Source organism: Podarcis muralis, chromosome 3 (genome assembly GCF_964188315.1).
Source record: "Podarcis muralis chromosome 3, rPodMur119.hap1.1, whole genome shotgun sequence".
NCBI lineage: Eukaryota > Metazoa > Chordata > Lepidosauria > Squamata > Lacertidae > Podarcis > Podarcis muralis.
Window position 1 is genome coordinate 6,376,329 of NC_135657.1, and position 27,194 is coordinate 6,403,522.

A 27,194-nucleotide genomic window follows, 5' to 3' on the forward strand; every position below is an offset into this window, starting at 1 on the left:
GGGCTATTCCCAGCTTCCAAATCCTTTGACCTCATCTGTTTGGCTTTCCAGGGCTGTGTCAGTGGCCAATGGCCAACAGGATGTAGCCAGAGGAATCCCTGGAAATCTGTCCTCAGACTGCCTGTCTCAGGGAGCTCATTCATCCCCGGAGGAAATGTGTCGAGAAAGAGGGAGCCATTGGGAGCCCCACGTGCACGAACAGAAGGGTGCCCGTTTAAGGAGGAAAACAGGAAAGTGGAAGGAGATAAGGAAACAAGGGCCTGGAAGGGAAGGTTGACAAACGAAGGGGACAACCCAAAATTGCTGCTTTTTGCAGAACACGGCGCAATGAGCCGAGATCATGATGGATGTTTGAGCCATCTTTTCCCAAAGTAATGGGATCCCAGGCTTCTCAAACGACTAGGACAATTTCACAAGTGCTCTGTTCTGCAGGCTAATATCGTTAATTCGCATCGAAGGCGCGGGAACTGAGGCTGAGAAATCAGGAAGTCATAGAATTGCAAAGTTGGAAGGGACCCTGAAGGTCACTGGTACTTAATTTATTGCAGAACTAGACACAACAGCAGCCCCTAGGTTGTAAGCTGCCTTGAGCATTTCAGAAAGAGAGAATATGTATGTTTTACATATTTTTTTTTAAATAGATACATTTTATTTGTATTTTTTTTGCTTTTAAATTGTTTTAAACTTTATAACACTCTTATCACTCTTATCAAACAGTCCCCCCCCCCTGTTTTTAACTTTATAATACTCTTATCAAACAGTCCCCCCCCCTGTTTTTAACATTGCAAAACATTTTGGTGTCTTTTTTGTGATTGAGTGGCTAATAATAATAATAATAAATTTATTATTTATACCCCACCCATCTGGCTGGGTTTCCCCAGCCACTCTGGGTGGCTCCTAACAGAATATTAAAACAGGATAAAACATCAAACATGAAAAACTTCCCTAAACAGGGTTGCTGTCAGATGTCAGATACACTTCAATTTACATACGCTTCAGGTTACAGACTCCGCTAACCCAGAAATATTACCTTGGGTTAAGAACTTTGCTTCAGGATGAGAACAGAAATCATGCAGTGGCGGCGCAGCGGCAGCAGGAGGCCCCATTAACTAAATTGGTGCTTCAGGTTAAGAACAGTTTCAGGTTAAGAACAGAACAAATTAAGTTCTTAACCCGAATTAAGTTCCAGAATGAATTAAGTTCTTAACCCGAGGTACCACTGTAGTTGTTTATTTCCTTGACATCTGGTGGGAGGGCGTTCCACAGGGCGGGCACCACTACCGAGAAGGCCCTCTGCCTGGTTCCCTGTAACCTCGCTTCTCGCAATGAGGGAACCGCCAGAAGGCCCTCGGCACTGGACCTCAGTTAAGCATTTAAGTCAATTAATAAAGAGCACAATAGATTTAATTGACTCGAAGGCTGCATGCTAAATGGAAGAAAATACAGTATCTTTAAGTCACTAGCGCCCCAACTTTTCCCCATTTCCTTTTTTGAATGAGAGGCTCTGAACGGGCTCCTGCAGCATCAGCGGTGGTCCTGATGGCTGGTCCCTGTGGCCTAGCTCTGGGGGCCTCTCCCTGCCCCCCCCCCCCCGGACATCCTAGCCATGCCAAAAAGAGACCGTGGGAGTTTGCTTGCTGTTTCCCCCTCCTTATCTCTGCTTAAGTGCAACTTTTCGCCAATCCTGCTCGACTCAGTGGCCGAGGTGCGACCTACGGGGTCAAACCCGTCTCCAGAGATTCGGCCCTATCTCCCTGGCCCTCCAGGATGCTGGCAGCAATCCCAGTTTTCTGACGACAGAGAGCTCTCCCCCCCTCTCCTAGTCTTTCTCCACTCCCAGTCTCGTCCTCGGTGTCTGGCGCAGGTTCAGGAGAAGGCTCCGCTCTTAGCTGACTGAAATAGTAAACCTGATAGCTAAAGTGCCCCAAACAGAAAGCGCAGATAACTTTCCATTCAGAATCACCTCCTCTGCCTCCGTCCTTCCCATCCCCACCTCCTGGGGACCACGCAGGGCCATCCATCAAATTCACAATCCCTCGGAACCAGGAATGGTGATCGTGGTGGGGCCTGAATACACACAGGAAGGGGGGGTCAAGAAGCTCCCCTATTAGGAAAGGTTACAGCATTTGGGAGTGTCTACTTTTAGAGAAGGGACAGGGTGGCGCTGTGGGTTAAACCACAGAGCCTAGGACTTGCCGATCAGAAGGTCGGCGGTTCGAATCCCCACGACGGGGTGAGCTCCCGTTGCTCGATCTGTGCTCCTGCCAACTTAGCAGTTCGAAAGCACATCAAAGTGCAAGTAGATAAATAGGTACCGCTCCGGCGGGAAGGTAAACGGCTTTTCCGTGCACTGCTCTGGTTCGCCAGAAGCAGCTTAGTCGTGCTGGCCACATGACCCGGAAGCTGTACGCCGGCTCCCTTGGCCAATAAAACGAGATGAGCGCAGCAACCCCAGAGTCAGTCATGACTGGACCTAATGGTCAGGGGTCCCTTTACCATTACCTTACTTTTTAGAGAGGGGTGTATAGGGTATTGCGGGAGGGGTAGTAGCTTTCATGGGGGAGATGTCATGTTCCCTCTGGGGCCCGAGAGTTGGAGTCCGGGGCGCTGCGTTGGGCTCTTATGCTGTGGGCAGCTCTGCGCCGTGAGTTGGGCGAGCGAGCCAGTGAGGCGCTGAGGCTGCCGGCCGGCTCCGCCCTTGTGCGCACCTGGGACTAGCCTTGGGCCACGAGGCACCCAGCTTCGCTCAGTCATCAACGCCTTGGGCTGGTTTGTTGCGCTGGGCTCCTTATGTTTCCTGTATTCTTTTCCTGAGTAGACATCTTCTTCTTCCTCTTCTTCTTCTTCTTTGGCGATCACTCGTAGCCGAGTAAGATGGTCTTCCATAAACATGGTTTTAACAATGAGTCCATAAGTGACTGTGGATCCACACGTCCTTCCACGGATCTTTGCACCCCGGCGCCGCATATGCTTAAGACTGCCCTGGGTGGTTTGTCCGCCTTTGATCCCCATCCAGCACTCAGATCTCACCTCCGACTCCTAGAAGCTGTCAGCATGCGACAGTGACTACACCCTGGGAAACGGCTTCAGCTGACCAGCTAAACCAGGTGAGGGTAGCCAATGGGTCTCAAAGCCTCAGTGAGTTAGGGACTTCCCATGCATGTGAAGATGGGCTCTAGTGGATTGAGCAGATGGGACCAAGGGTGGGTCCAACAGTCAAGAAGAAGGTTTCTGCACAGGCTGCAGAGGGAAGTGAGGTCCAGATGGACTTGTCCACCTGAGAAGGTAGCCCATCTAGGAGAAGGAAAGCTCTGACCCCTAAAACTTCACTGCCTTGTGGGATATCTTCAGGAGGAGAAAAGGCTCAGGAGCAAACTGTACACAAATCCCGAGTGGAGTCCCTAAGATGGTTGGATGGCGCCTTGTATGTCTCCTTGTATTGCTATTGTGTTTTATGATTTTCCTGATATTGTAAGTGGTCTGTGACCATAATAATAAATTCATTCATTCATTCTTTTAAGAGGGATATAAGGGAACTTACCAGAAATCTAATATTGAGAAGCTTAAAGAAACCCTCAACCAGCTATCTGCTGTGTGTTTAAAAGGGGAATGTAAAACTCTTAAGTTATAGAACTTGCTAGCGCAAATTAAAAGGTAAAGGGACCCCGACCATTGGGTCCAGTCGTGGCCGCCTCTGGGGTTGCGGTGCTCATCTCACTTTATTGGCCGAGGGAGCCGGCGTACAGCTTCTGGGTCATGTGGCCAGCATGACTAATCCGCTTCTGGCAAACCAGAGCAGCACACGGAAATGCTGTTTACCTTCCCACCGGAGCGGTACCTATTTATCTACTTGCACTTTGATGTGCTTTCGAACTGCTAGGTTGGCAGGAGCTGGGACCAAACAACAGGAGCTCACCCCTTCGCGGGGATTCGAACCGCTGACCTTCTGATCCGCAAGCCCTAGGCTCTGTGGTTTAACCCCCAGCGCCACCCGCGTCCCATAAGGGAGAACTTACCAGGAATCTAATATTGAGAAGCTTAAACAAACCGGCAACCAGATATCTGCTGTGTGTTTAAAAGGGGAATGTAAAACTCTTAAGTTATAGAACTTGCTAGCGTGAGTTAGGAAGGATATTAATAAACAATATATCCTCTCCTGCCTACCTGAACCTTCCCACAAGAGGATGGTGCTGTTGTGCTTCCATCTTGCTTGCTGATTTCCCATTAATACATCTGGCTAGCCACTGTGAGAATAGGATTCTGGGCTAGATGGACCATTGACCTGATCGATCAGCTCTTCTTACTTTCCTAAACCATTCCTCACCTCTGGCCTGCTTTTCAGCTTCTGGATGGAAGCGAATGGCCTTTCCTCAGCGACAGAACGCCGGGTCTGATGGACAGTTTATGAGTCAAAATGGCAAGTCTAACATTCCCACGTGGACAAACTTCTTGCAAGCGGAAAGCAAAAGAGAAACAGGGTGGGTGGCTGCCTGTCTTCCTATTCTTGTTTTTAGCAATTCCGCCCAGTTTTGCAATTTCATAAAATTGCCATCATTAAAACTGTGCAGGCCTTGGGACACAATATAATGTTGGAAGATTGGGAAAGGTTGTGGAAGAAAGGGGTTAAGACCATGGCATGTACGGTACTAAAAGAAAACATTATGAAAATGATGGTACTTAACCCTGGTAAAATTAGCAAAGATTTACCATGATAATTCATGCTGGAAGTGTAAACAAAAGGAAGGCACCTTTTACCATATGTGGTGGACGTGTCCTAAGGTTAAGGACTTCTGGGAAAAGATTTATAATGAGTTAAAAAAAATGTTGAAATATACATTTGTAAAGAAACCAGAAGCCTTTTTACTTAGAATAATAGGATTGGAATTGCCCCCAAAAGATGCTAGGTTATTTTTGTATGCCACTACAGCGGCAAGACTGCTATTAGCAAAAAAATGGAAATCTCAAGAAATACCAATGGTAGAAGAATGGCAGATGAAGATGTTGGAGTTTCTGGAGTTGGCTGACCTGACTGGAAGAATCCGCGAACAGAAAGAGGAGGAATACCAAGAAGACTGGATGAAATTTAAAGACTATTTAGCTAAATATTGTAATATAAGATAATTAAGAAGGTTCTTGAAAGTACTAAACAGGCCTAGGATAACAATAAGTATGTGGTATAGTAATATGGATTTAAGACAAATAAGAAAAGAATTGAATATAGTTAATTGAAGGAACTAATTATCTAGAAAGATGTTTGGGAGAACTGCTACAAGGTGATATAACGAAATTCAGTTAGGGGGGATTTGAGGAAGTCACTTAACAATGGAATTTAAAATGAACATAAGAAGGAATATGTGTTTCTATTTTTTATTATTATTTTTTAGTATTGTAATGTGTTTTGTTCTCTGTGTTTTATATGTTATATTTGTTATAAATATGGGAAACTAATATTTATTTATTTTTTTGGGGAAAAAGACCTGTGCAGGCCTCATTGAATTCTAGCAAAGCATTTTCCTTTGGCGAGGGTGAGGAATGATGTACCGTATTTCTCGCTCTATAGGACGCACTTTTCCCCCTCCAAAAATTAAGGGGAAATGTGTGTGCGTCCTATGGAGCGAATGCAGGCTCCTTGGCTTCAGCGATAGCAACGCAAAGCCTCCGAAGCGCAGAGGGAGTGCTCCCTCCGTGCTCCGGAGGCTATGCGTTGCTTTTGCTGAAGCCTGGAGAGCAAGAGGGGTCGGTGCGCACCAACCCCTCTCGCTCTCCAGGTTTCAGGGATAGTCGCCTGAAGCCTTTGGAGCGCAGCGGGAACTCGCGCTGCGCTCCAAAGTCTTCGGGTTCCTTTTGCTGACGCCAGGAGAGCAAGACTCTCTTGGCTTCAGCAGAGAGGGAGAGCTACGCAGCGTCCCTTCAGTGAAGCGGGAGGAGAAATGGAAGGGGCTCCGTTTCTCCTGCCGCTTCGCTGAAGGGGCGCTGATGAGAGAGGGGGAGTTTCCCCCCCTTGATTTCCCCCTGTAAAACAAGGTGTGTCCTATGGTCGGGTGCGTCCTATAGAGCGAAAAATACAGTATATCATGCATTAAACATCCTTCAGAGGGAGCCTGAACGGCTTCGCTTGGCCATGTGGGATAAATTTGCAAGGAAACGACAGCAAAATAAATAACCTCTCCCTCTGGAAAGCAGGGTGATGTCCGGGCTTGGGGAGGTAGGGAGAGAGGTCCCGCGTGCCGGAATGTTAATAGATTTATCTCCCCGTGAGGAGGACAGTTACAAATAGGCCTCCCTTTTGAGCCAACACTTCTTGGAGGTGGCAGGAGAGAGCTTGAAGAAGATGCATGTACTCCTAACCTTCATTGCACGAGAAGCACTTCTTTCAAATGTTACGTTGGCCGCCAAAGCAGACGCAGAGATACCACTTTTTCTGTAAGAGTGTGGGAGTTTGAAACACTCCTTTGGGGTTTCCCCCTCCCTTCTCCTTTTTTGGAAGGCAAAAATGGGCTATTCTTAGCAGCTGACACGGGGTTGCCGTCCGACAGGGAAAAGATGGCAGGGTGAGGCCCTCGGCTGTGAGATTAATGGAGGGGTTGATTAATGCCTCTCTGCTTGAGTATCTCAGCCGCATCCTTACAGAGCCTGGTCAAAGACCTACGCAGCCCCTTCTCCTCTTCTAAAAAGGTCTTATCTGGCTGTGGCTGAGGAGCCTCAGAAACAGTTCATTTGTATTGTGTCAGGGAGAGAGTGATTCGCCCTCCGGGAGAAGATGAGGACCTGCCCTCATGGAGGCAGCGATGCTTGAAATCTCATTCTTTCTCATGTTGACATCTGCTGGGGATTTATCCTGCTCTGTGGCTGTGTGCGGCCCATACATACGCTGTGGGTAAAACCTCAGTGCCTAGGACTTGCCGATCGCATGGTCGGCGGTTCGAATCCCCGCGGCGGGATGCGCTCCTGTCGTTCGGTCCCAGCGGCTGCCAACCTAGCAGTTCGAAAGCACCCCCGGGTGCAAGTAGATAAATAGGGACCGCTTACCAGCGGGAAGGTAAACGGCGTTCCGTGTGCTGCGCTGGCTCGCCAGATGCAGCTTGTCACGCTGGCCATGTGACCCGGAAGTGTCTGCGGACAGCGCTGGCTCCCGGCCTCTTGAGTGAGATGAGCGCACAACCCTAGAGTCTGGCAAGACTGGCGCGTACGGGCAGGGGTACCTTTACCTTTACCTTTTACCTCCCTCCTGTGTATGGTGAGTGGAGACCTTGCTGTCACAGTTTCTTGAATAAAGATCAGGCTTACTAGCCTCTTTGCTTCTCAATATACTCTGGTTGGCCTTTGTTATTTATCCTACCAATAGGGAACCCACTTAAGGAGTTTATACGGGCTCTAGAATACCCCATAAGGGAAAAGGAGCAGGTTTTTCCCCTTATAACAATACCATTCACGTGGGATTATGGAAAAGGGACGGGAAAGCAGGGCTTTCTGCCATGTTTAAAATCCTCCTGTAATAAATGGAAATCTGCCCTTATTCCCTTATGGGGGACACAAGAGACCTTATAGAGTCCTTTGTAGGTTCTCCATCGGTCGGAGAAAATAACAGAGGCCAACCAGAGAATACAGTGGTACCTCAGGTTACATACGCTTCAGGTTACATACGCTTCAGGTTAAAGACTCCGCTAACCCAGAAATAGTGCTTCAGGTTAAGAACTTTGCTTCAGGATGAGAACAGAAATCGGGCTCCGGCGGCGCGGCAGCAGCAGGAGGCCCCATTAGCTAAAGTGGTGCTTCAGGTTAAGAACAGTTTCAGGTTAAGTACGGACCTCCGGAACGAATTAAGTACTTAACCTGAGGTACCACTGTATTGAGAAGCAGAGCAGCTCGTAAGCCTGATCTTTATTGAACTGTTGCAACAGGGCGCTCCCCTCTCACGCAGGAAAGGAGGAGGACTCAGAACAAAGGTGTGCCCGCCCTTATATAGACATTTTTAATTGCCTGCCCTGGAGTCCAAGACCACCCCCAGAAACATCATACATACATCACATAAGGGGTGTAGCTCAAGACAACCCCCCGGACACATCATACCTACATCTCAGAAAGGGATGGTCTACAACAGAAATCTGAGTGCGTTGTTCACCTCCTGTCTGGCAGGTTACCTGTTAATGCTTACTTGACTGGATACCCTGAGGAGCCTGGCCAGGCTTTTGTAATGATAAATACCGTATTTTTTGCTCTATAAGACGCACCAGACCACAAGACACACCTAGTTTTTGGAGAAGGAAAACAAGAAAAAAAATATTCTGAATCTCAGAAGCCAGAACAGCAAGAGGGATCGCTGCGCAGTGAAAGCAGCAATCCCTCTTGCTGTTGTGGCTTATGTGATAGCTGCGCAGCCTGCATTCGCTCCATAAGACGCACACACATTTCCCCCTACTTTTTAGGAGGGAAAAAGTGAGTCTTATAGAGCAAAAAAATACGGTACTTAGTTCCTGAGCCAGGTCACAGGCTCACCCTATTCATACACAGATATACCCTTAAGACAGGATTTGTGAAGGAAAAGACAATGGGGAGGCTTTTCCATTTTCCTTTGACTTTGCAGAGAAAACCTTTGGCCAGTTTGGGAGCCAAAATGGCTTCATGGCTGTTTTCCCGTGCTGCTTCAGACATGTGGTTTATATATTTATGTACCTGTTTGCTTGGTACATTTATGAACATTTATTATATATAAGGTAAAGGTAAAGGTACCCCTGCCCGTACGGGCCAGTCTTGCCAGACTCTAGGGTTGTGCGCCCATCTCACTCAAGAGGCCGGGGGCCAACGCTGTCCGGAGACACTTCCGGGTCACGTGGCCAGCGTGACATTGCTGCTCTGGCGAGCCAGAGCCGCACACGGAAACGCCGTTTACCTTCCCGCTAGTAAGCGGTCCCTATTTATCTACTTGCACCCGGGGGTGCTTTCGAACTGCTAGGTTGGCAGGCGCTGGGACCGAACAAGGGGAGCGCACCCCGCTGCGGGGATTCGAACCGCCAACCTTTCGATCGGCAAGCCCTAGGCGCTGAGGCTTTTACCCACAGCACCACCCGCGTCCCCCTTTATTATATTATTTATTATATATATAAGGCCTTAATTTATTTCACTCTTCTGCAGGAAAAAAGCGCTCAATTCCACATGGACGTCTAAAGGTATTGGGAAGGCCATTGGCATTTCAGGAAGCGCTCCTGTTAACTTGCCATGTGCTCCCGCCATCTCTTGCCATGTGCCAGGGTGCCTATATCATGCGCTCATTGAGTAAAGCACATGTCTGTGTATGTCAAAGTCCGAGGAGTCAATCTTAGGTGCAGGACATGGCAAAGGAACGGGGCGTACGTCCAGGCCACCAATCCCCCTTCAAACAGCCCATGGGGTGGGAAAATGTTGTCTCAAATGATCTCATTTCCCACACGCGAGAGTCCCTGATAAGGACAGGCAGATCTGGACAATGAGAAGGAGTCCAGACAACTTTCCTATCAGCCCCGAGAGATGGAGATCAGCAGCAGCAAGGAAGGGGCCAGATTTCAAAAATGAGTAAGAAAAAGAGAAGGATGCTGTATCCTCAAAGCAGGCTGTTAAAACATCTAACACCCCAGAGAGCATGTGTGTCATTGACAGCCATTGTCTCAGGGCACAATCCGCCAGGCACTTCTCGTGTGCAGGCCATCGAGACGTTTTGTCAATGTGCTCTGCAACTTGGGCAGGCATGCCTTCAAAACAATTAAAAGGCACGTTTCTGAGCACAATTCAAAGTGTTGGTGCTGACCTTGAAAGCCCTAAAAGGCCTTGGCCCAGTATCCCTGAAGGAGCGTCTCCACCCCCATCGTTCTGCCTGGACACTGAGGTCCAGTGCTGAGGGCCTTCTGGCGGTTCCCTCTCTGCGAGAAGCCAAGTTACAGGGAACCAGGCAGAGGGCCTTCTCGGTGGTGGCACCTGCCCTGTGGAACGCCCTCCCAGCAGATGTCAAAGAGATAAACAACTACCAGACTTTTAGAAGACATCTGAAGGCAGCCCTGTTTAGGGAAGTTTTTAATGTTTGATGTTTTATTCTGTTTTGGGAGCCACCCAACAGATGGGTGTGATATTAATAATAACAACAACAACAACAATAATAATTTATTGAGCTGAATTTCTCCCATCCCCAGAAAGGGGCTTCTCTCCAAGCCACAGTCTGATAACCTTGTGAACATAAGAGGAGGTTAATGGGTTGTCTAGTCTAACATCCTGTTCTTACTGTGGCCGTTTTGGATTACAACCACATCAAACCCGGAAGTGCGTGTCCCTTTTTTTTGGATTACAGCCCATTTTGGGGGGGATTACAACCAATATTCTTTTTTTTGGGGGGGGGAGGCCCAATTGGCGAAAGCGCACCTTGGGTTACAACCTGTTTTGGTTTACAAACCGAACCTCCGGAACGGATTATGGTTGTATTATGTACTAAGCTTGGATCCTAGAACAATAGGCAAGTAGGATCCTAGAATGCAACAACTGATTGGCCTGCAGGAGAAGACCAATCAGGCTCCAGGAGGGAAGCAGAATCAGCCAATCAGACGGGACTCGTTGTGTAAATAATGTATATAAAAGCCTGAGGTTTGGGGGAAATTAAATCACTGTTTTACAAGCTGCAATAAAGAGCATGAAATCACTACAGGACTCTGAGTATATTTCACTCGCGACGAAGGTGGGATCCAAACCCATGCGTGCATAGCACAATGGATTAGCAATAGGACTCTGAGTAATTTTCAGGTTGTAAACCAAGGTACCACTGTATCTCGGTGGGAAACCGGCAAGCAGGATTCGAACACAAGAGCCCTCTCTCCCCTTCTGGGCTTTGCAGCAACTGGCATTCGGGCGCATTACTGCCTCTGTCTGTGGAGGCAGAGCATAGCAGCCGTTGATTGCCTTGCCTTCCATGAATCTGCCCAGTCCTCTCTCAAAACCATCCAGGCTGCCTATTACGGAGGAGAGCTTATCTATGCGCTGTGTGGGCAGCAGCAGGAGTGTTATGTACTGAGCTGAAAAGGATCCAGAATGCAGCAGTCTGATTGGTCCTAGAAAAATAGGATTCAGAATGCAGCAGTCTGATTGGTCCTAGAACAATAGGATCCAGAATGCAGCAGTCTGATTGGTCCTAGAACAATAGGATCCAGAATGCAGCAGTCTGATTGGTCAGCAGGAGCCACCCAATCCAACTCCAGGTGGAAGTGAATCCGCAACCTGATTGGCCTACAGGAGAATCCCGGAATTAGCCAATCACGTGGGGCCCCTTGTGTAAATAATGTATACAAAGCAGACATTCCGGGGGAACTTCCATTCCTCACTACCAAGAGCTGAATAAAGAGCATGAAATCCACATTCAACTCCGAGTATATTTCAAGCAGGAAGCATGGGAAGGGTGGCAATTCAAGACAGCTTTGGGATTCATCTTTGAAAACCAAGGCCACGCTCCGTGCTGCGTTTCGCGGCTGAATTTCCTTGGTTTGTTTTGCAGTTGCCGCTTAATTTGCCCGGAAAATTTGCCCTGTTTCTGTTTCATGCCAGAAACGAGCCTCAGATTTTCCTCCGTTAGCCATGCTGCATGTTCACAGATCCCTGGCTTTCTTGATCTCTCTCTCTCTCTCCCTCCCTCCCTCTTCTCCATTCTCTGTGTTGAGTATATTTCACTCTGGCTGACTTTCCACACCCCTGCTCCCATCCTCCATCGCATGGCCAATCTGAAGATGTCAGGCTGCCATGATAAGGCCTCGGAGGGTCTGCGTGAGAGTAACGCTTGCATGTGCTTCGTGGCGCCAGGCTGCGTCTCGCCCCTCCCTCCCCAGTCTCGTGCAGCAACTTTTCATCCGCCAAAACCACACATGACGTCATCCATCTCTCTCTCTCTCTCTCCACCTCAAAAGTCGGCATGCGCTCAGAGGTGCAAACCCTGCAGGAAAATTAGAACAGCAAAGTGGGAAGAAGCAAGCCAGAGGTTTGGTTACTTTGGCAAAGATGCCTGGTCCTGCAGAACATCACCGGTCCAGACTTCACAAAGGTGGAATAGCTTCACAAACTGCTAGCTTTGCAACCCCAGCAGTTTCTACAGGTTTGAGGGAACCTTATCTCTCTGGCTGATGGCCTTGGGGAGATGAGAGTGTGTGTCATAATGGCGGCTGGCTCCATCGCTCGGTTCTCTCGCCTTCCCTCCATTTCCCCGCTGATCTCCTGAGGGGAAACTGTTGGCCAATGCAAAGAGAAGGCCATGGCGTCATCTGTGCGAGGGAAACGCTGGGCCTCTTGGATGAGGTTTTGAGCTGAACGTTAGCCAAGACAACCATGGGGCGATTTCAAGGCCGGCTTGTCGGGAAAGCTGGCTGTGTGAGTGTATCAAACAGGTAGCTTGTCAAAGTGGTATACGTGGTCCTCGTCACCCTCTGTAGTATATTCACAACAACCTTGTGAGTTAGGCTGGCCTGAGAGTTTGCGACTGGCCCAAAGGCACCCAGTGAGCTTCATGGTGGAGAGGGGAATCGAACCGCTGTCTCCCAGGTCCTAGTCTGAGACTCTAACCGCTACACCACAAGCTTGGCTGGGAGATCGCCTGCCAGGTTGGTGTAGACCGTACTGAGCTAGGTGGACCTATGGTCTTATATAGCATATAATTGTTGGAAGGGACCCAGGGGTCATCTAGTCCAACCCGCTACAAAGCAGAAATCTATTATTTGCTCAAACCCCCACAGGGAAGTTTTTAATGTTTGATGTTTTATCGTGTTCTTAATTTGATTGTGTTTTTAATAGTCTGTTGGGAGCCGCCCACAGTGGCTGGGAAAACCCAGCCAGATGGGCAGGGTATTAATAATAATAATAATAATAATAATAATAATAATAATAATAATTAATGTCATGCACACGGCCATCTGAAGGGTTGAACTCTGACCTCCTGCTCCATTCCCCATCCCAAAATATCTCCTCCCTACCAGCGCCAAGCCCCAGATCTTTTATGCAAAAGAGGATAGTGGTTTGCATGAAATGAGCACCGGCCTGTTTATATGTATAGATGCATGTTTAGGAAGGGCAGCTATAATTCAAACAGAACAATAGAATAATTCAAACAGAACAGCTCGGTCCCTGCTCCTGCCAAGCTAGCAGTTCGAAAGCACATCAAAAGTGCAAGTAGATAAATAGGTACCGCTCCAGCGGGAAGGTAAACGGCGTTTCTGTGTGCTGCTCTGGTTCTCCAGAAGCGGCTTAGTCATGCTGGCCACATGACCCGGAAGCTGTACGCCAGCTCCCTCGGCCACTAAAGCGAGATGAGCACCACAACCCCAGAGTCGGTCACGACTGGACCTAATGGTCAGGGGTCCCTTTACCTTTACCTTTACCACTTTAGATAATGGGGCCTCCCGCTGCCACTGCGCCGCCACCGCACGATTTCTGTTCTCATCCTGAAGCAAAGTTCTTAACCCGAGATACTATTTCTGGGTTAGTGGATCTGTAACCTGAAGCCTCTGTAACCCGAGGTACCACTGTAGAGGACTGGCCTCTGCAGAAACCTAGTCCCTTGGAATCAGCTGAGTAAAGTAAACTGGTTGCACACTGCCATCTGCTGGCACAAAACTGTATCATATTTGATGTATATCCGGGATGCAGAATCAGCTGCTCTCCAGATCTCCCACCACGCATAAGAAGAGCCTACTGGATCAGGCCAATGACCCATCTTAGTCCAGCATCCTGTTCTCACCGTGGCCAGCCAGTTGCTTGTGGGTAGCATGCATGCAGGATTCGAACACAAGACCACTTTCCCTTCCTGTGGTTTCCAGCAACAGGTATTCAGATGCAATTAGTGACCATTGGGCCAGCTTGTTGGGGCTTCTGATAATTTGGAGTACAACATAATCGGGAGGGTCACAGGTTCACAATCCCTGATCTTTAAAGCGGGGAGGGAGAACAGTTTTGGGACAGAGATCTCCATCAGTCCTGGCCAGGCAGAAAAGTTGAGTTCTGCTAATGCGATTGGATGGGAGCTGTAGGCCCCCAAACCCAGAGGGCACCAGGACCTCAAATACTGGTTTGCCAGATGCAATGGGGAGAGAGGTACGGAAGATGTAGTGATGTATGGAAGTGAGAGCCGGACCATAAAGAAGGCTGATCGCTGAAGAATTGATGCTTTTGAATTATGGTGCTGGAGGAGACTCTTGAGAGTCCCATGGACTGCAAGAAGATCAAACCTATACATTCTGAAGGAAAACAGCCCTGAGTGCTCCCTGGAAGGACAGATCCTGAAGCTGAGGCTCCAATACTTTGGCCACCTCACGAGAAGAGAAGACTCCCTGGAAAAGACCCTGATATTGGGAAAGAAGGAAGGCACAAGGAGAAGGGGATGACAGAGGACAAGATGGCTGGACAGTGTTCTCGAAGCTACCAGCATGAGTTTGACCAAACTGCGGGAGGCAGTGGAAGACAGGAGTGCCTGGTGTGCTCTGGTCCACGGGGTCACGAAGAGTCGGACACGACTAAACGACTAAACAACAACATGCGGAGAGACTTCTTGTTGGCATCTGTCTCAAGAGGCGATGGAGTGTACCTCCAGGGGTGAAGCCAAATCTCTGTGTTAGCAGCGTCAAAGTGACCTCTGTGGGATGCAAGCCTGGGCAGTGTGTCTGGATGCCCCTGGGCTGCCCAGACGACAAGACCCCCCCCCCCCGCCTCACTGATGTGGTCCAAAGGAAAACAGAGCAAGACATTTGGCACCAGCTTGGTTGCAGGAGTTGCAGGAAGGAGGCATACAAGGCACCATCCAACTGTCTTAGGGACTCCACTCTGGATCTGTGTAGGGTTTATTCCTTAGCCTAGCCTGAAGATAGCCCTTGAAAGCCCTAAACTGCCTCGGCCCAGTAGACCTGAAGGAGCATCTCCACCCCATCGTTCTGCCCGGATGCTGAGGTCCAGTGCTGAGAACCTTCTGGCGGTTCCCTCACTGTGAGAAGCAAAGCTGCAGGTAACCAGGCAGAGGGCCTTCTCGGTGGTGGCACCCTCCCATCAGATGTCGAAGAGATAAACAACTACCTGACATTTAAAAGACATCTGAAGGCCCTGTTCAAGGAAGTTTTTAATGTGTGACCTTTTAATGTATCTTTAATCTTTGTTGGAAGCTGCCCAGAGTGGCTGGGGAAACCCAGGCAGATGAGCAGGGTACAAATAAATTATTATTATTATTATTATTATTATTATTATTATTATTATTATTATTATTATCTGCCCCTTGTTAGAGGGATATACTAAAGACTGCTAAATCATGTTTGTTTTGTTTATTCTCACATATACCTCTCACATTTCCTCCGAGGCGTTCAAGGTAACATACCTGGTTCTTCTCCTCTGCTTTTTGTCTTCACAACAACCCTGTGAGGTAGGTCAGGCTGAGAGAGTGTGATTGTCCCAAGGTCACCCAATGAACTTCCTGGCTGGCTGAGGATTTGAACCCTGCTCTTCCAGCTCCTAGCTTAATGCTCTAACCACTACACCACACTGCCTCTTTCTATGGTGAATATAAACAAAACTTTGCAAGGAAACATATTTGGAATTGGGTAGAATAAAAGACATTGAAGGGCTGGTTTTATTTCATGCACAGTTTATTTAATGACAACAAAACCACTTATTATTATTTCCAGATAAAAGTCCACTTTGGGTGATGTTAAGCATAGTTCTCTTGCTGCTTCTCAGGAGAGCTTCCTCCAATTTCCTGCAGCTTCTGGATCCTTCTGGGCCATCATCTGCAGCAACGCTGGCGCCCATTGGTGCAGGTGCCAATAGGCCTTTCGTTGTGGAAGCAAAGTCTCCGGCAATGTCCATGGTTGTAGTGGCACTGCAGGCTGTCATAGAGGTCCCCTGGCGCTGTTCAGAGAACCACAGGTTGGAGTAAAACTGAGACCCAACAAGGCAGAAACTCAGCAAAAACCCACTTACAGCAAGACTAGCATCACTACATAAGAGTTCAGCCTGACCGCAGTACTGGCAAGAACCAGTGATCTAAACCACTGAGCCTCTTGGGCTTGCCAGTCGGAAGGTCAGCGGTTCAAATCCCCGTGATGGAAGGATTTGCTGTTATAATTAACAACTAGAATACAAAAAAGGGAGGTGTGAGGAGGTCGATGAAATAAGGTCATGACAGTTAAGGATTTGGGAATATTGGATCTGTTTTTAAATTTTTGTTGTTTATTCTTGTTTTTTGATTTTGATGTGTTATGTGTTTTGTTTTTGTTTTTTGTTTTTGTTTTTTATCGATTTGTATTGTTTGACTGCTGTTTGTCTTTTTATTGCTTTCCCCCCTTCTTTGTCTCTCTATTTCTTTGTAATTTTAAAATTCTTAATAAATATCATTAAAAAAAAAAAAAAAAAAAAAAAAAAAAAAAAAAAACAAGGGACTTCCGGCGAGGCAGCATGGCGGCAGCAGCAGAAGAAAAGAGCTCCTGAAGCCAGCCAGAGTAAAAGGCTCTGGTGACCGATTCCCGGACCCCCCAGAACCGCTGCTGCCAGCACTGCCAACGGAGAGGAATTGGGGGTGCCCGGGCATCTATCAAAGGAGCCAAAACACCCCCCCCACGACCTTGATTGAGCCGGAAAGGCACCCGACCCCCCCCCCCCAACAGCCAAGAGGAGCTCCAAAACCCGGAGGACAGTGGAACTAACGCAAAGAGGGAGAAAGAAAGGGAGAGAGGAAGAAGAAGAAAGAAAGAAAAAGGAGCCCCAAATTTACCGTTGCTGCCCCCATCTCTGCCGACGGGAAAGCAGAGGAGAGGTAGGTGAGCACGGTGAAGGCAAAATAGGCTTCGGGGAGGAAGGGAAAAAAAACAAAAACGCACGTGGCTGAGCCCTACCGGGAGCTCCAGCGGCAAGGAGAACACAGAGAAGCTGCATAACAAAGGAGACCACAGAAAAGAAAAAACAACCTTCCCCCCCCCTTTTTTTTTTTTTTAACACCCCCCCTTTTTTTAACCCCTTCCTCCCCCTCCCTCCCTCCCTTTAAAGAAAATATATATATACATCTTTCTTATCCCTCCCCCCCCATATACCTACTTTTACCACTTTTCTTTTTAAAAGAGGGGCCACTGCTGCTGCAGCCACCCTTTATTTGAATCTTTACTTTTATTTCTATCTTTTCTACTCACTATTTAAAGACACACTTTTCCACACACACATCCTCAATTTAAACCTCATTTTATTTCCACCTCAAACCCCCCTCTTAAGATTTAAAATGGCAGTACCCAGAAAACAGCCCTGAACCATCACAGGCCATTTCCTGGGACTGCCACTCCGCCCCAGACTTTCCACTCTCTTTTACCTACCCTCTTTTACCTATACTTTACTCATTAAAAAAAAATAAAAAAAAAATAAAAAGCTCTATTTAAAGACACCCCCCCCTTTTTTTTTTTTTACCTTTAATTCTCATTTTTATCTTTTACCCGTACATTTTTGGTTGCTTTTCTGCAGACGGAGAGTGGTGGCGGTGGTTGGGGGGACATATTATTATTATTTTTTAAAAGACAGAGCAGAGCCATACAATTATTCTTCTTTTCTTTCTCTTTTTAAAGCTCTTGTTCGCCTGCTCCTGAGGGGGGAATCTATCGCCCCCAGCTACGACCACCACTCTCTTTTAAAACAAAAATCTCCTCCATATACCCATTTGGAGAACAAAAAATAACTGCATGGTTTTGTTTGATTTGTTTTTCTTAAGAATAATATTTCCCCCTGGTTATTGTTGTTATTTTTTGCTTGTGGGAAAGTAATTAAAAATGGAGGAAAATTAAACATATACCCTCTAATCTCTTGCATCTCTACCTGCTAACCCCCTTCCCTTTATATGAACTGTCTGTCCATTAGTCTACCCATCTCTGCTTACCTGCCCCCCCCCCCCGCCTCGGCGGCACCGCTGAGGCATCTACAGAAGCCCTAGAGAAGTTCTTAAAACACAGGCTAGAAGTGACACAAATGACCACCTAATCGAAACGCTCTGTAAAAGCCACCAGCCAACAAAGCCTGATCAGCTCAGCAACCCAACAATACCCAGGAATCACCACTGCCACAACTCCTAACCATCACACGCCCAACCCCAAGAGGACGCCAAGCCAACCTCAAACCAAAACCATCAGGGAGACCGAGATGACACCAACCAGGGAGATGGCAAACAATGCTAAGATGGTAGCTCCCCTTCAAGATGATGACCACCCAATAACGAAACGAGATCTGAGGGAAATGGAAGCACGATTAGAAGAAGCACTGAAGGCCACAATGGCTCCCATGCAGGTACTAATCAACAATCTAACCTCCAAAGTGGAAGCTCTAGAGAACAAGAACCAAATGCAAGAAAGAATAATAGAACAATACCGGGAGGAGAACGCACGTGTGAACAAGAAACTGGACGAACTGGTAAACCAAATGGAAGCAGAACACAACGAGATGAAAATTAAGCAAGCCGACCTTGAAGACCGCAATAGACGTTGTAACATCCGCTTCCGCAACTTTCCTGAAAAAACAGAGGAGAAAAGCCCAGCGGACCTAATTATACGCTGGCTGAAAAACACAATCCCAAGCCTGAAACTTGAGGCAGAGGACTTGGAGAGGGCTCACAGAGCCCTAAAACCTATGCCAAAACCCAGCGCCCCCCCAAGAGACATCATTGTATGTTTCACACGCTACCGAAAGAAGGAAGAAATATGGCACCAACTCAGAAACTCAAGCAACCTTCGATATGGAGAAACCCCCATTCTGGCCTTACAGGACCTATCGCAGGATACCCTAAACCGGAGGAAAAGCCTGCGCCCATGCACCCAGCGTCTCCAACAAGCAGGGATCAAATACCGATGGGGCTTCCCCTTCCGCCTCATTGTAACAACGAACACAACACAACACATGGCTACCAACATACCCGAGGCCCTGCAACTACTAAAGAACCTTGAACTCGACCTCCCGCCGGAATGGAAACCGACAAACCCACCAAGCGACAGCCCCAACCACGAGGAAACAACAGCAAACAACTGGACAATGGTACAGAAGAAAAAGATACAACAGAAGCGGCGCAACAACGCAAACCAATACAGGCAAGCATCATGCTCAGAACCGTCCCGCCGGCCATACGACACAAGAAACCAGACCAAGATCAACCAAACCAACTCATCGCAGATGGACAACCCTACAACAACAACAACAACCCCGGCTGAAAGAAGCAACCAGGAAAAAACCACAAACTGAAGGACTGGTGATTCCCCCCCCCTTTTTTTCCCCTCCCCCCCCAAAACATAGATTTAGTTAACACCATCAACACCCCCCCCAGCCCCGCACCCCCACAGAAATCCCCACCCCAACACCAGTCCATACGACCCCAACCACATTCCCCATCACCCACACCTTCAACATCCTCATACTCCATACTAAGGAAAAACAACTCCAACCTTAATAACACAACCCACAATCAGGCTAAAATCTGATACCCAACCAGCACTATGGTGGCACCAGAGCGTACCAGCACCCACATCCCCACCCCAACACACCAACAATGTTGCTCATAATACTGGCAACACTGCTTACAAACCTTATACCTGACAGCGACGTTACAAAGTCACTTCACACTGTCTCGCTGATCACCCCCTATCGCAGACAACAGGGGGGACGGCCTGTCCTTGAACACGGCCTTCCACACCAGCTGAGACCTAGGACCAACTGGCTAAATGCCAGATGGCCCAAAATACCCCAAACAAACACCTATATGACTACATATAGGAAACTCCCTACAACTTACCCCCTACTCTTTAACCCAAATCTCACTCTAATCCTACTAGCCCCCCATCCACCACACCCTAGGTCAGCGCAACCCCACTGGTTCTTTAAACAACACGAAGAGAGAGACACAAGACAACCCGAACGGGTTGGCATGGAATCGCCCCACATAATAGATAAACAAAATGGCTAACCTAAAAGCAATTACATTAAACGTGAGGGGGCTGGGAAACCCCATCAAAAGAAAACGCATCACCTCATACATAAACACCATGAAACCACACATCACCTTCCTACAAGAAATACACAATCCACCCAAAGGCAGCAAACTCCTGAGCGACCCCCGCTTTAGTCAACAGTGGGTCGCACAAGGCTCAGGGAAAGCCCGTGGTGTAGCCATAATACTCAGTAGGGACCTGAACTTCACTGCCACAACAGTCCTCAAGGACAAAAAAGGCAGATTCATTTTCGCTAAAGGGACACTAGATGGCAAAATCAAACTGACAATCGGCTCCATATATGCCCCAAACACGAAACAACTAGAATTCTTCCAGAAAACACTAAACAAATTCCTCTCCTTCTCTGAAGGGGAAGCAATCCTAGGAGGGGACCTCAATCTAAATATGAAAGGTATATCCCTGAAAGATATCCACCCCACAACCCCATGGGCAACCTTCCTCCGAAGGAAACCCCCAACAACCAGGAACTCTTACAAGTTACTAAAAATGCTAAAAAACAGGGGTCTCTATGACATTTGGGGTGAGCAAAACCCGGGAGACATCAGCCATACATTCCAATCGGGACGCCATGATACAGTGTCCAGACTGGACAGCATTCTACTCACACAGGGTCTGATTCCCTCAGTAGAATCAACAAACATAGGTAACATTAAAATCACAGATCACGCCCCAGTAGAAGTCACTGTTAAAATAGGAGAAGGAACACAAACCACCCCATCCTGGTCCTTCAGTCCCATCCTAACTACAAACAAACAAATTAGAGAGAGTCTCACAAAAACCCTCCAAAACTACTTCAAAGAAAACGATGTAAACAATACAACAACCCCCCTCCTATGGGACGCAATGAAAGCGGTCACCAGAGGAGCTTGCATAAAAGAGAAAACATTCCTTAAAAAACAAACCTCCTCAAAAATTAGCAAAATAGAACAAGACATCACAGCCCTCTCATCACGCTACAAACAAACAGGATCTAAAAAACTCCTCAAACTTATAGAACAGAAAAGGAGAGAACTAGACTCCTTAGAAATCAACAAAACAATGATCAACATTCTATACTCTAAACAACGTTTCTATGAATATGGAGGGAAAAACTCCAGAATACTAGCAAATAGATGTAGGAAAAAAGCACTCAAAACAAGAATACACTGCATCACCAAAAAAGACGGCAACATAACATTCTCCCCCAAAGAAATAATTTCAGAATTTGCAGAATTTTACTCCAACCTATACACCTCCCATAACCCACCAGAGAGGGAAATCAAAAAATTTCTAGCAGGACTGACCATGCCTACCCTAACTGATGAGGAGCGGGAATTCATGGACAGCCCTATCACCCCAGAGGAAATAGATGCGGTCCTCAAAAACTTGAAACCACACAAAGCCCCAGGCCCAGACGGCTTCACAGCAGAATTCTATAAGAAATTCAAAGAACCCTTGATGCCCTACATGACCCGCCTATTCAACGACATCATAAAAGGAGGCCCCATCCCCAAAACCTGGACCCACTCCAAAATAGTCTCCATCCCAAAACCACTAAAAGACAGCCTCAAAGTAGAATCATACCGCCCAATCTCATTAATAAACCAAGACTACAAGATATTCACATCAATCTTGGCCAACCGCCTAAAAATCTTCCTACACAAGTTAATAGCCCCAGACCAGACTGGCTTTGTCCCTGGCCGCAATATAACAGACCCCATCAGGAAACTACTGAACCTGATCGAACACAGCAAGGCAACCAAACTCCCATTGACAATTATGTCCCTAGACATACTCAAAGCCTTTGATTGCTTGGAGTGGAAATACATATTAGCAGTACTAACTAACATGAAATTTGGCCCCAACTTCCTACAAATCCTCAAACAAATATACTCCCAAGCCTCAGCAAAATGCAGAACTAACAATATGGATTCTAACACTATAGCTATCCAAAGAGGCACGAAACAAGGATGCCCACTGTCTCCCTTCTTATTTATCCTGGCTCTGGAACCCCTAGCAATCCGCATCCGAGCAGCCACAGACATCAAGGGAGTGGAAATAAAAGGCAGGACCTATAAATTAGGGCTCTTTGCAGATGACCTAATGGTCACAACACCAGACCCCATAAGCACAGCAACCTCCCTAATCAGAGAACTCAACGCATTTGCAATGGTGTCGGGCCTACAGGTAAATTTCACAAAGTCAGAAGCTATGTGCTTCAACACCCCTCCTCACACCCAAAAAGAACTCACGAAGGTCACCAAAATAAAACTTTGCCACACCAAGTTCAGATACCTAGGGGTACAAATAACCAGAAACCTCAATAAATTATACCTCCACAACTACAAGCCCCTGTGGCGACAAATTAACAAAGACCTAAAGAGATGGAATAACATGAACCTCACTCTCTCAGACAAAATAGCCATGATCAAAATGATCACACTCCCAAAACTAACCTACCTATTCCAAACCCTCCCAATCTGGATCCCCTCAACCCAACTTCACAGTTGGCAGAGAAAACTACACTCTTTCATCTTCTCACATAAAAAACCAAGAATAAGCCCCAAATACCTGCACCTCCCCACCTCAGAAGGAGGATGGGGAATCCCCAACATAGAAGCATATTACAACGCCAACCAAATACGCCATATAATCCCATATATACTAGAAGATGAGACAAAACAATGGGTACACCTAGAGAAGGACACAATTGAAAACACCTGCACCACAACATACCCACTCCTCCCAAACAAACTAAAGAAAATTCCCACAACACTTAACAGGTACACACAGACCATGCTCAAAGCATGGAAAACACAAATAGGCAAACTATCCCCAACCCCATCCCCACTAATACCCCTGGCGTACCACCCATTATTCCACCATGCAGCACAAAACCTCAAGATAAAAACCTGGCGAACCAAAGGCTTGTATCGCCTAATAGACTTTTATAAAAATAACAAACCCTTGTCAACACAAGAAATACAAGACAAACTAGAAGACACCCAAATGCCCTGGTTAACACAACACCAACTACATGCCCTCTTAAACAACCCAACAGTAAAATCAGCAGCAACTAGGCCCCTGACAACCTTCGAAAACCTCCTCCTAACAACAAAGGGAAACGGTAAAGGGATGGTATCCGCAATATACAAAATACTACTCCAAAATCTCGCAAATCCCCTAGACGCAATCAAAAATCAATGGGAGAATGACATAGGCTATGAGATAAACCCCACTCAATGGACCAGAATGTGGTCTAAACCCCCCTTTAAATCCATATCAACGAAAAGAAAAGAACTCACACTGAAACTCACCTACAGGTGGTACCTAACACCAAGGAAACTAGCGCTAATACACCCAGGAACCTCACCAAAATGCTGGAGAGGGTGCACCTCCACAGGCACATACTTCCACATGTGGTGGGAGTGTCCCAAAATCCAACTATTCTGGACAACAGCCATACAAGAAATTTGTAAAATAACTAAGCAAGTAATAGACACCACCCCAGAATTGGCCCTACTAAACATCTTCCAAGACAACAATGCCCATTTACACCACAAAGAACTCATAACCCACCTGCTCTCAGCAGCCAGAAACACCATAACCAGACACTGGAGAGACCTGTCAGGAGTAAGCATGGACCAATGGTATCAAATAGTATGGGAAACAGCCCTACTAGAAAAATTAACTAATAAACTGAAACTGACACGGGGACAAACAGAAGAAGATGCCTTCACCCCGGTATGGCTCCCCTTTATCACACACACAGCCCAACAGGACAATGACAATAATCCACCAACAGCATACAAATCAATATGGCTAACCTGATCCAAAACACCCACCCACCTCACTCACACACGAAAACAAAGATCACCACAGCCAATCACAAGCAAACAATCACACCCTAGGCCAACCCCAACCTCTCTCACCACCAAAGGAACACAAGTGAACAACACAAGCACGCTGACACCAAACTCTACACACATTAAACATAATAGAAACACCGCCACCCAATCCCACCCTTATCCATCTTCCCTCTCTCCACCCCCCTTTCTCTTTTCTCTCCTTTTTTTATTTTTATTTTTATTTTCTTCTCCCCCTAATGCCTCAACAAATGAAACGGATTTGTAAAAATGTTACATGGGGAAAAATATATATGAGGCACTACACTTCTGTAAAACAAGAAAATCCTTAATAAAATATTAAAAAAAAAAAAAAAAAAAAAAAAAAAAAAAACAAATCCCCGTGATGGGCTGAGCTCCCATTGCTCTGTCCCAGCTCCTGCCAACTTAGAAGTTCTAAAGCACGCCAGTGCAAATAGATAAATAGGCACCACTGCAGCGGGAAGGTAAATGGTGTTTCTGTGCGCTCTGGTTTCCATCACGGTATCCCGTTGCGCCAGAAGCGGTTTAGTCCTGCTGGCCACATAGCCCAGAAAGCTGTCTGTGGACAAACGCCAGCTCCCTTGGCCTGAAAGCAAGGTCACCTTTGACTGGACTTAACCATCCAGGGGTCCTTTATCTTTACTTTACCTTTACCTGGGGATGCGGGTGGCGCTGTGGTCTAAACCAGGGAGCCTAGGACTTGCCGATCAGAAGGTCGGCGGTTCGAATCCCTGTGACGGGGTGAGCTCCCATTGCTTGGTCCCTGCTCCTGCCAACCTAGCAGTTTGAAAGCACGTCAAGTGCAAATAGATAAATAGGTGGAAAAGGTAAACAGCGTTTCCGTGCGCTGCTCTGGTTCGCCAGAAGTGGCTTAGTCATGCTGGCCACATGATCTGTCTGTGGACCAATGCCAGCTCCCTCGGCCTATAGAGCAAGATGAGCGCTGCAACCCCAGAGTCGTCCGTGACTGGACCTAATGGTCAGGGGTACCTTTACCTTTACCTACTGGCAAGAACCAGTTTAAGAGGAACCTAGCTTATAAAGTGAAAAACAACTCCAGATAAGGTGCAAGGAGGGTTCTGGATGTGAAGTAAAAGGGGGGGAAAAGGGGGGGTCTGAGTATGAGTTTCCAAGGGCTATATGAAGAGATGGTGAGGTGATGGGATGGCAGAAGGTGGCCTCAGCTGCACCCCTACCCAGCTCAGTCCTGTCAACACTGATGGCAGCGGCTGTCCAGGTATTCAGACAGGTGTCTCTCCTAGTCCTACCTGGAAATGCCATTGGAAATTGAACCTGGGCTTTCTCCATGCAGAGCCGATGCTCCACCCTTGATCCACAGCCCTTCCTTGTGGCTTTTTTGTCCCTGGAAGTCAAAAGCAGCTGAGCAGCGCTTCTGATCTGTTTCGCCCTGTTGCCTCCTCTGTGCCTCAGTTTCTCACCTGCAGCAGACTGGCAGAGGAAGAGGAGAAGGACACACAGCAAGTAAAGCACCCTCATGACGCCTTTGGGTCCGTGAGCGGAGGCTTCGGAGGAGAGGAGTCTCGTGCAGCGAAGCTTTCCTGGCTCAGGAAGCGAGTGAGCCGAACAACCTCTGTGTTTACAGAGGGTTAGCAGGCTTGGGAAACATCCCCCAGGTTGGGCGAGGAAGCAGGCCAATGCGGTAGCCCAACCCAACTGAGACTGGCACAAATTCGATATCACCATTAGATAACGGCCTACGAGGCTGGCTGGAGACCAAGGGAGCAACCTGGAGCAGATCCATCCTTTTGATGCAAGACTTTCCTCTTCTTCTGGCCAAGTTGTTCCCTCAAGCGGAATTCTGTCGGGATTCTGCAGGTGAGCAATGATGCAACATGAACATTGGCAACGATACTTTTTTTAAAAAAAAGTGGATCAGGAAATTCCTCCTTTAAGGAAAAAGAAGAGGTGAGGGGACCAGGAGCGCAGTGAAATAATACAAACAAATTATAACCACAAGATAGTGTTGTAAACAAAATCTGCCCTTTCCCCCTGAGTCCTTACGTAGGTTCCCTATTGGTAGGAGAAAATAACAGAGGCCAACCAGAGAATATTGAGAAGCAAAGCAGCTAGTAAGCCTGATCTTTATTGATCTGTTGCAACAGGGTGTTCCCCTCACACGCAGGAGGACGGAGGAGGAACCCAGAACAAAGGTGTTTCTGCCCTTATATAGACATTTTAAATTCTCTGCCCTGGAGCTCCAGATCACCCCTCCATAGATCATACATACATCACAGAAGAGGCGGTCTACAGCAGAAATCTGAGTGCATTGTTTATCTCGTCTGAAAGGTTACCTGTTAATGCTAACTTGATTGGATACCCTGGGGAGCCTGGCCAGTCTTTTGTAATGATAAATACTTAGTTCCTGAGCCAGGTCACAGGCTCACCCTATTCAAACACAGACATACCCTTAAGACAGAATTTGTGAAGGAAAAGACAATGGGGAGGCTTTTCCATTTTCCTTTGACCTTGCAGAGAAAACATTTGGTCAGTTTGGGAATCAAAAATGGTTTCAGGTCGGGCTTCCTGTGCTGATCTATGTTCGTGCTTGGTTGGTACATTTATTATATATCTAAGACCTTAAAATTCTTATCACAATAGCAGAATTCTTTTTTTAAAAATAGTTTTTATTGGTTTTTCGATATATACATCCTTTATGAAATATCTCTCCAACAATTTTCCATTTTTTCCTGCCCCCCTTCCCTTCCATTTTTTCCTGCCCTGGACTTCCCTCATACTTCCACTTTGTTTTACTTTCAGTTTATTCATCCTGCGTATTATTTCCCCAATTAATCCCTAATACCTTTACATCTATTTTTTATTATATACGTTTGTGAATGTTTACTCAAACCCTGCCGATGAGTCCAACTCTTCATGTTGTCTCTTCATATATATTGTAAATGGTTCCCATTCTCTTTTAAATTCTTTGCTGTCTCTTTCATGTAATTTGTCTGTTAATTTTGCTGATTCTGCATATTCTACAAGATAGCAGATTCTGTTCAGTGGGCAGAATGGTGTTTCCGGAGTGGCTCTCTGGTTGATGCCACAAATACCATGTGCCTTTAGTTGCACAGTGCAATGCCCTTTCTGATAACAGGCACAAGGCGTTCTTTTCTCCCCGAGTGACGTCGCTGAGAGTAGATAAGAACGCACCACAATCTCCTGCTTAACTGGACCAAAGGTCTCTCTAGGTCTCTCTATCATCTGTTTGAAATGGCAGCCAGTGAGGTCCTTGTTCATATTCTTGCAGGAATTTATGTATAGGGGTTTTTTTTCTGGGGGGGGTGCCCCTCCAGCAGATATCATGCAC

General features: G+C 47.1%; 1 protein-coding gene across 1 annotated transcript; it reads right to left on the reverse strand.

Annotated features, from left to right (window-relative positions):
* Positions 1-15,602: 15,602 nt before the first annotated feature.
* LOC144327190 (uncharacterized) lies at positions 15,603-26,811 on the reverse strand. The gene is made up of 3 exons (XM_077925419.1): positions 26,714-26,811; positions 25,135-25,696; positions 15,603-15,882 (listed from the first exon to the last, which is right to left on the reverse strand). Exons 2-3 carry the CDS (start codon positions 25,361-25,363, stop codon positions 15,758-15,760), a joined length of 354 nt encoding a protein of 117 aa, XP_077781545.1. The 5' UTR covers positions 25,364-25,696; positions 26,714-26,811; the 3' UTR covers positions 15,603-15,757.
* Between the last annotated feature and the right edge of the window lie 383 nt (positions 26,812-27,194).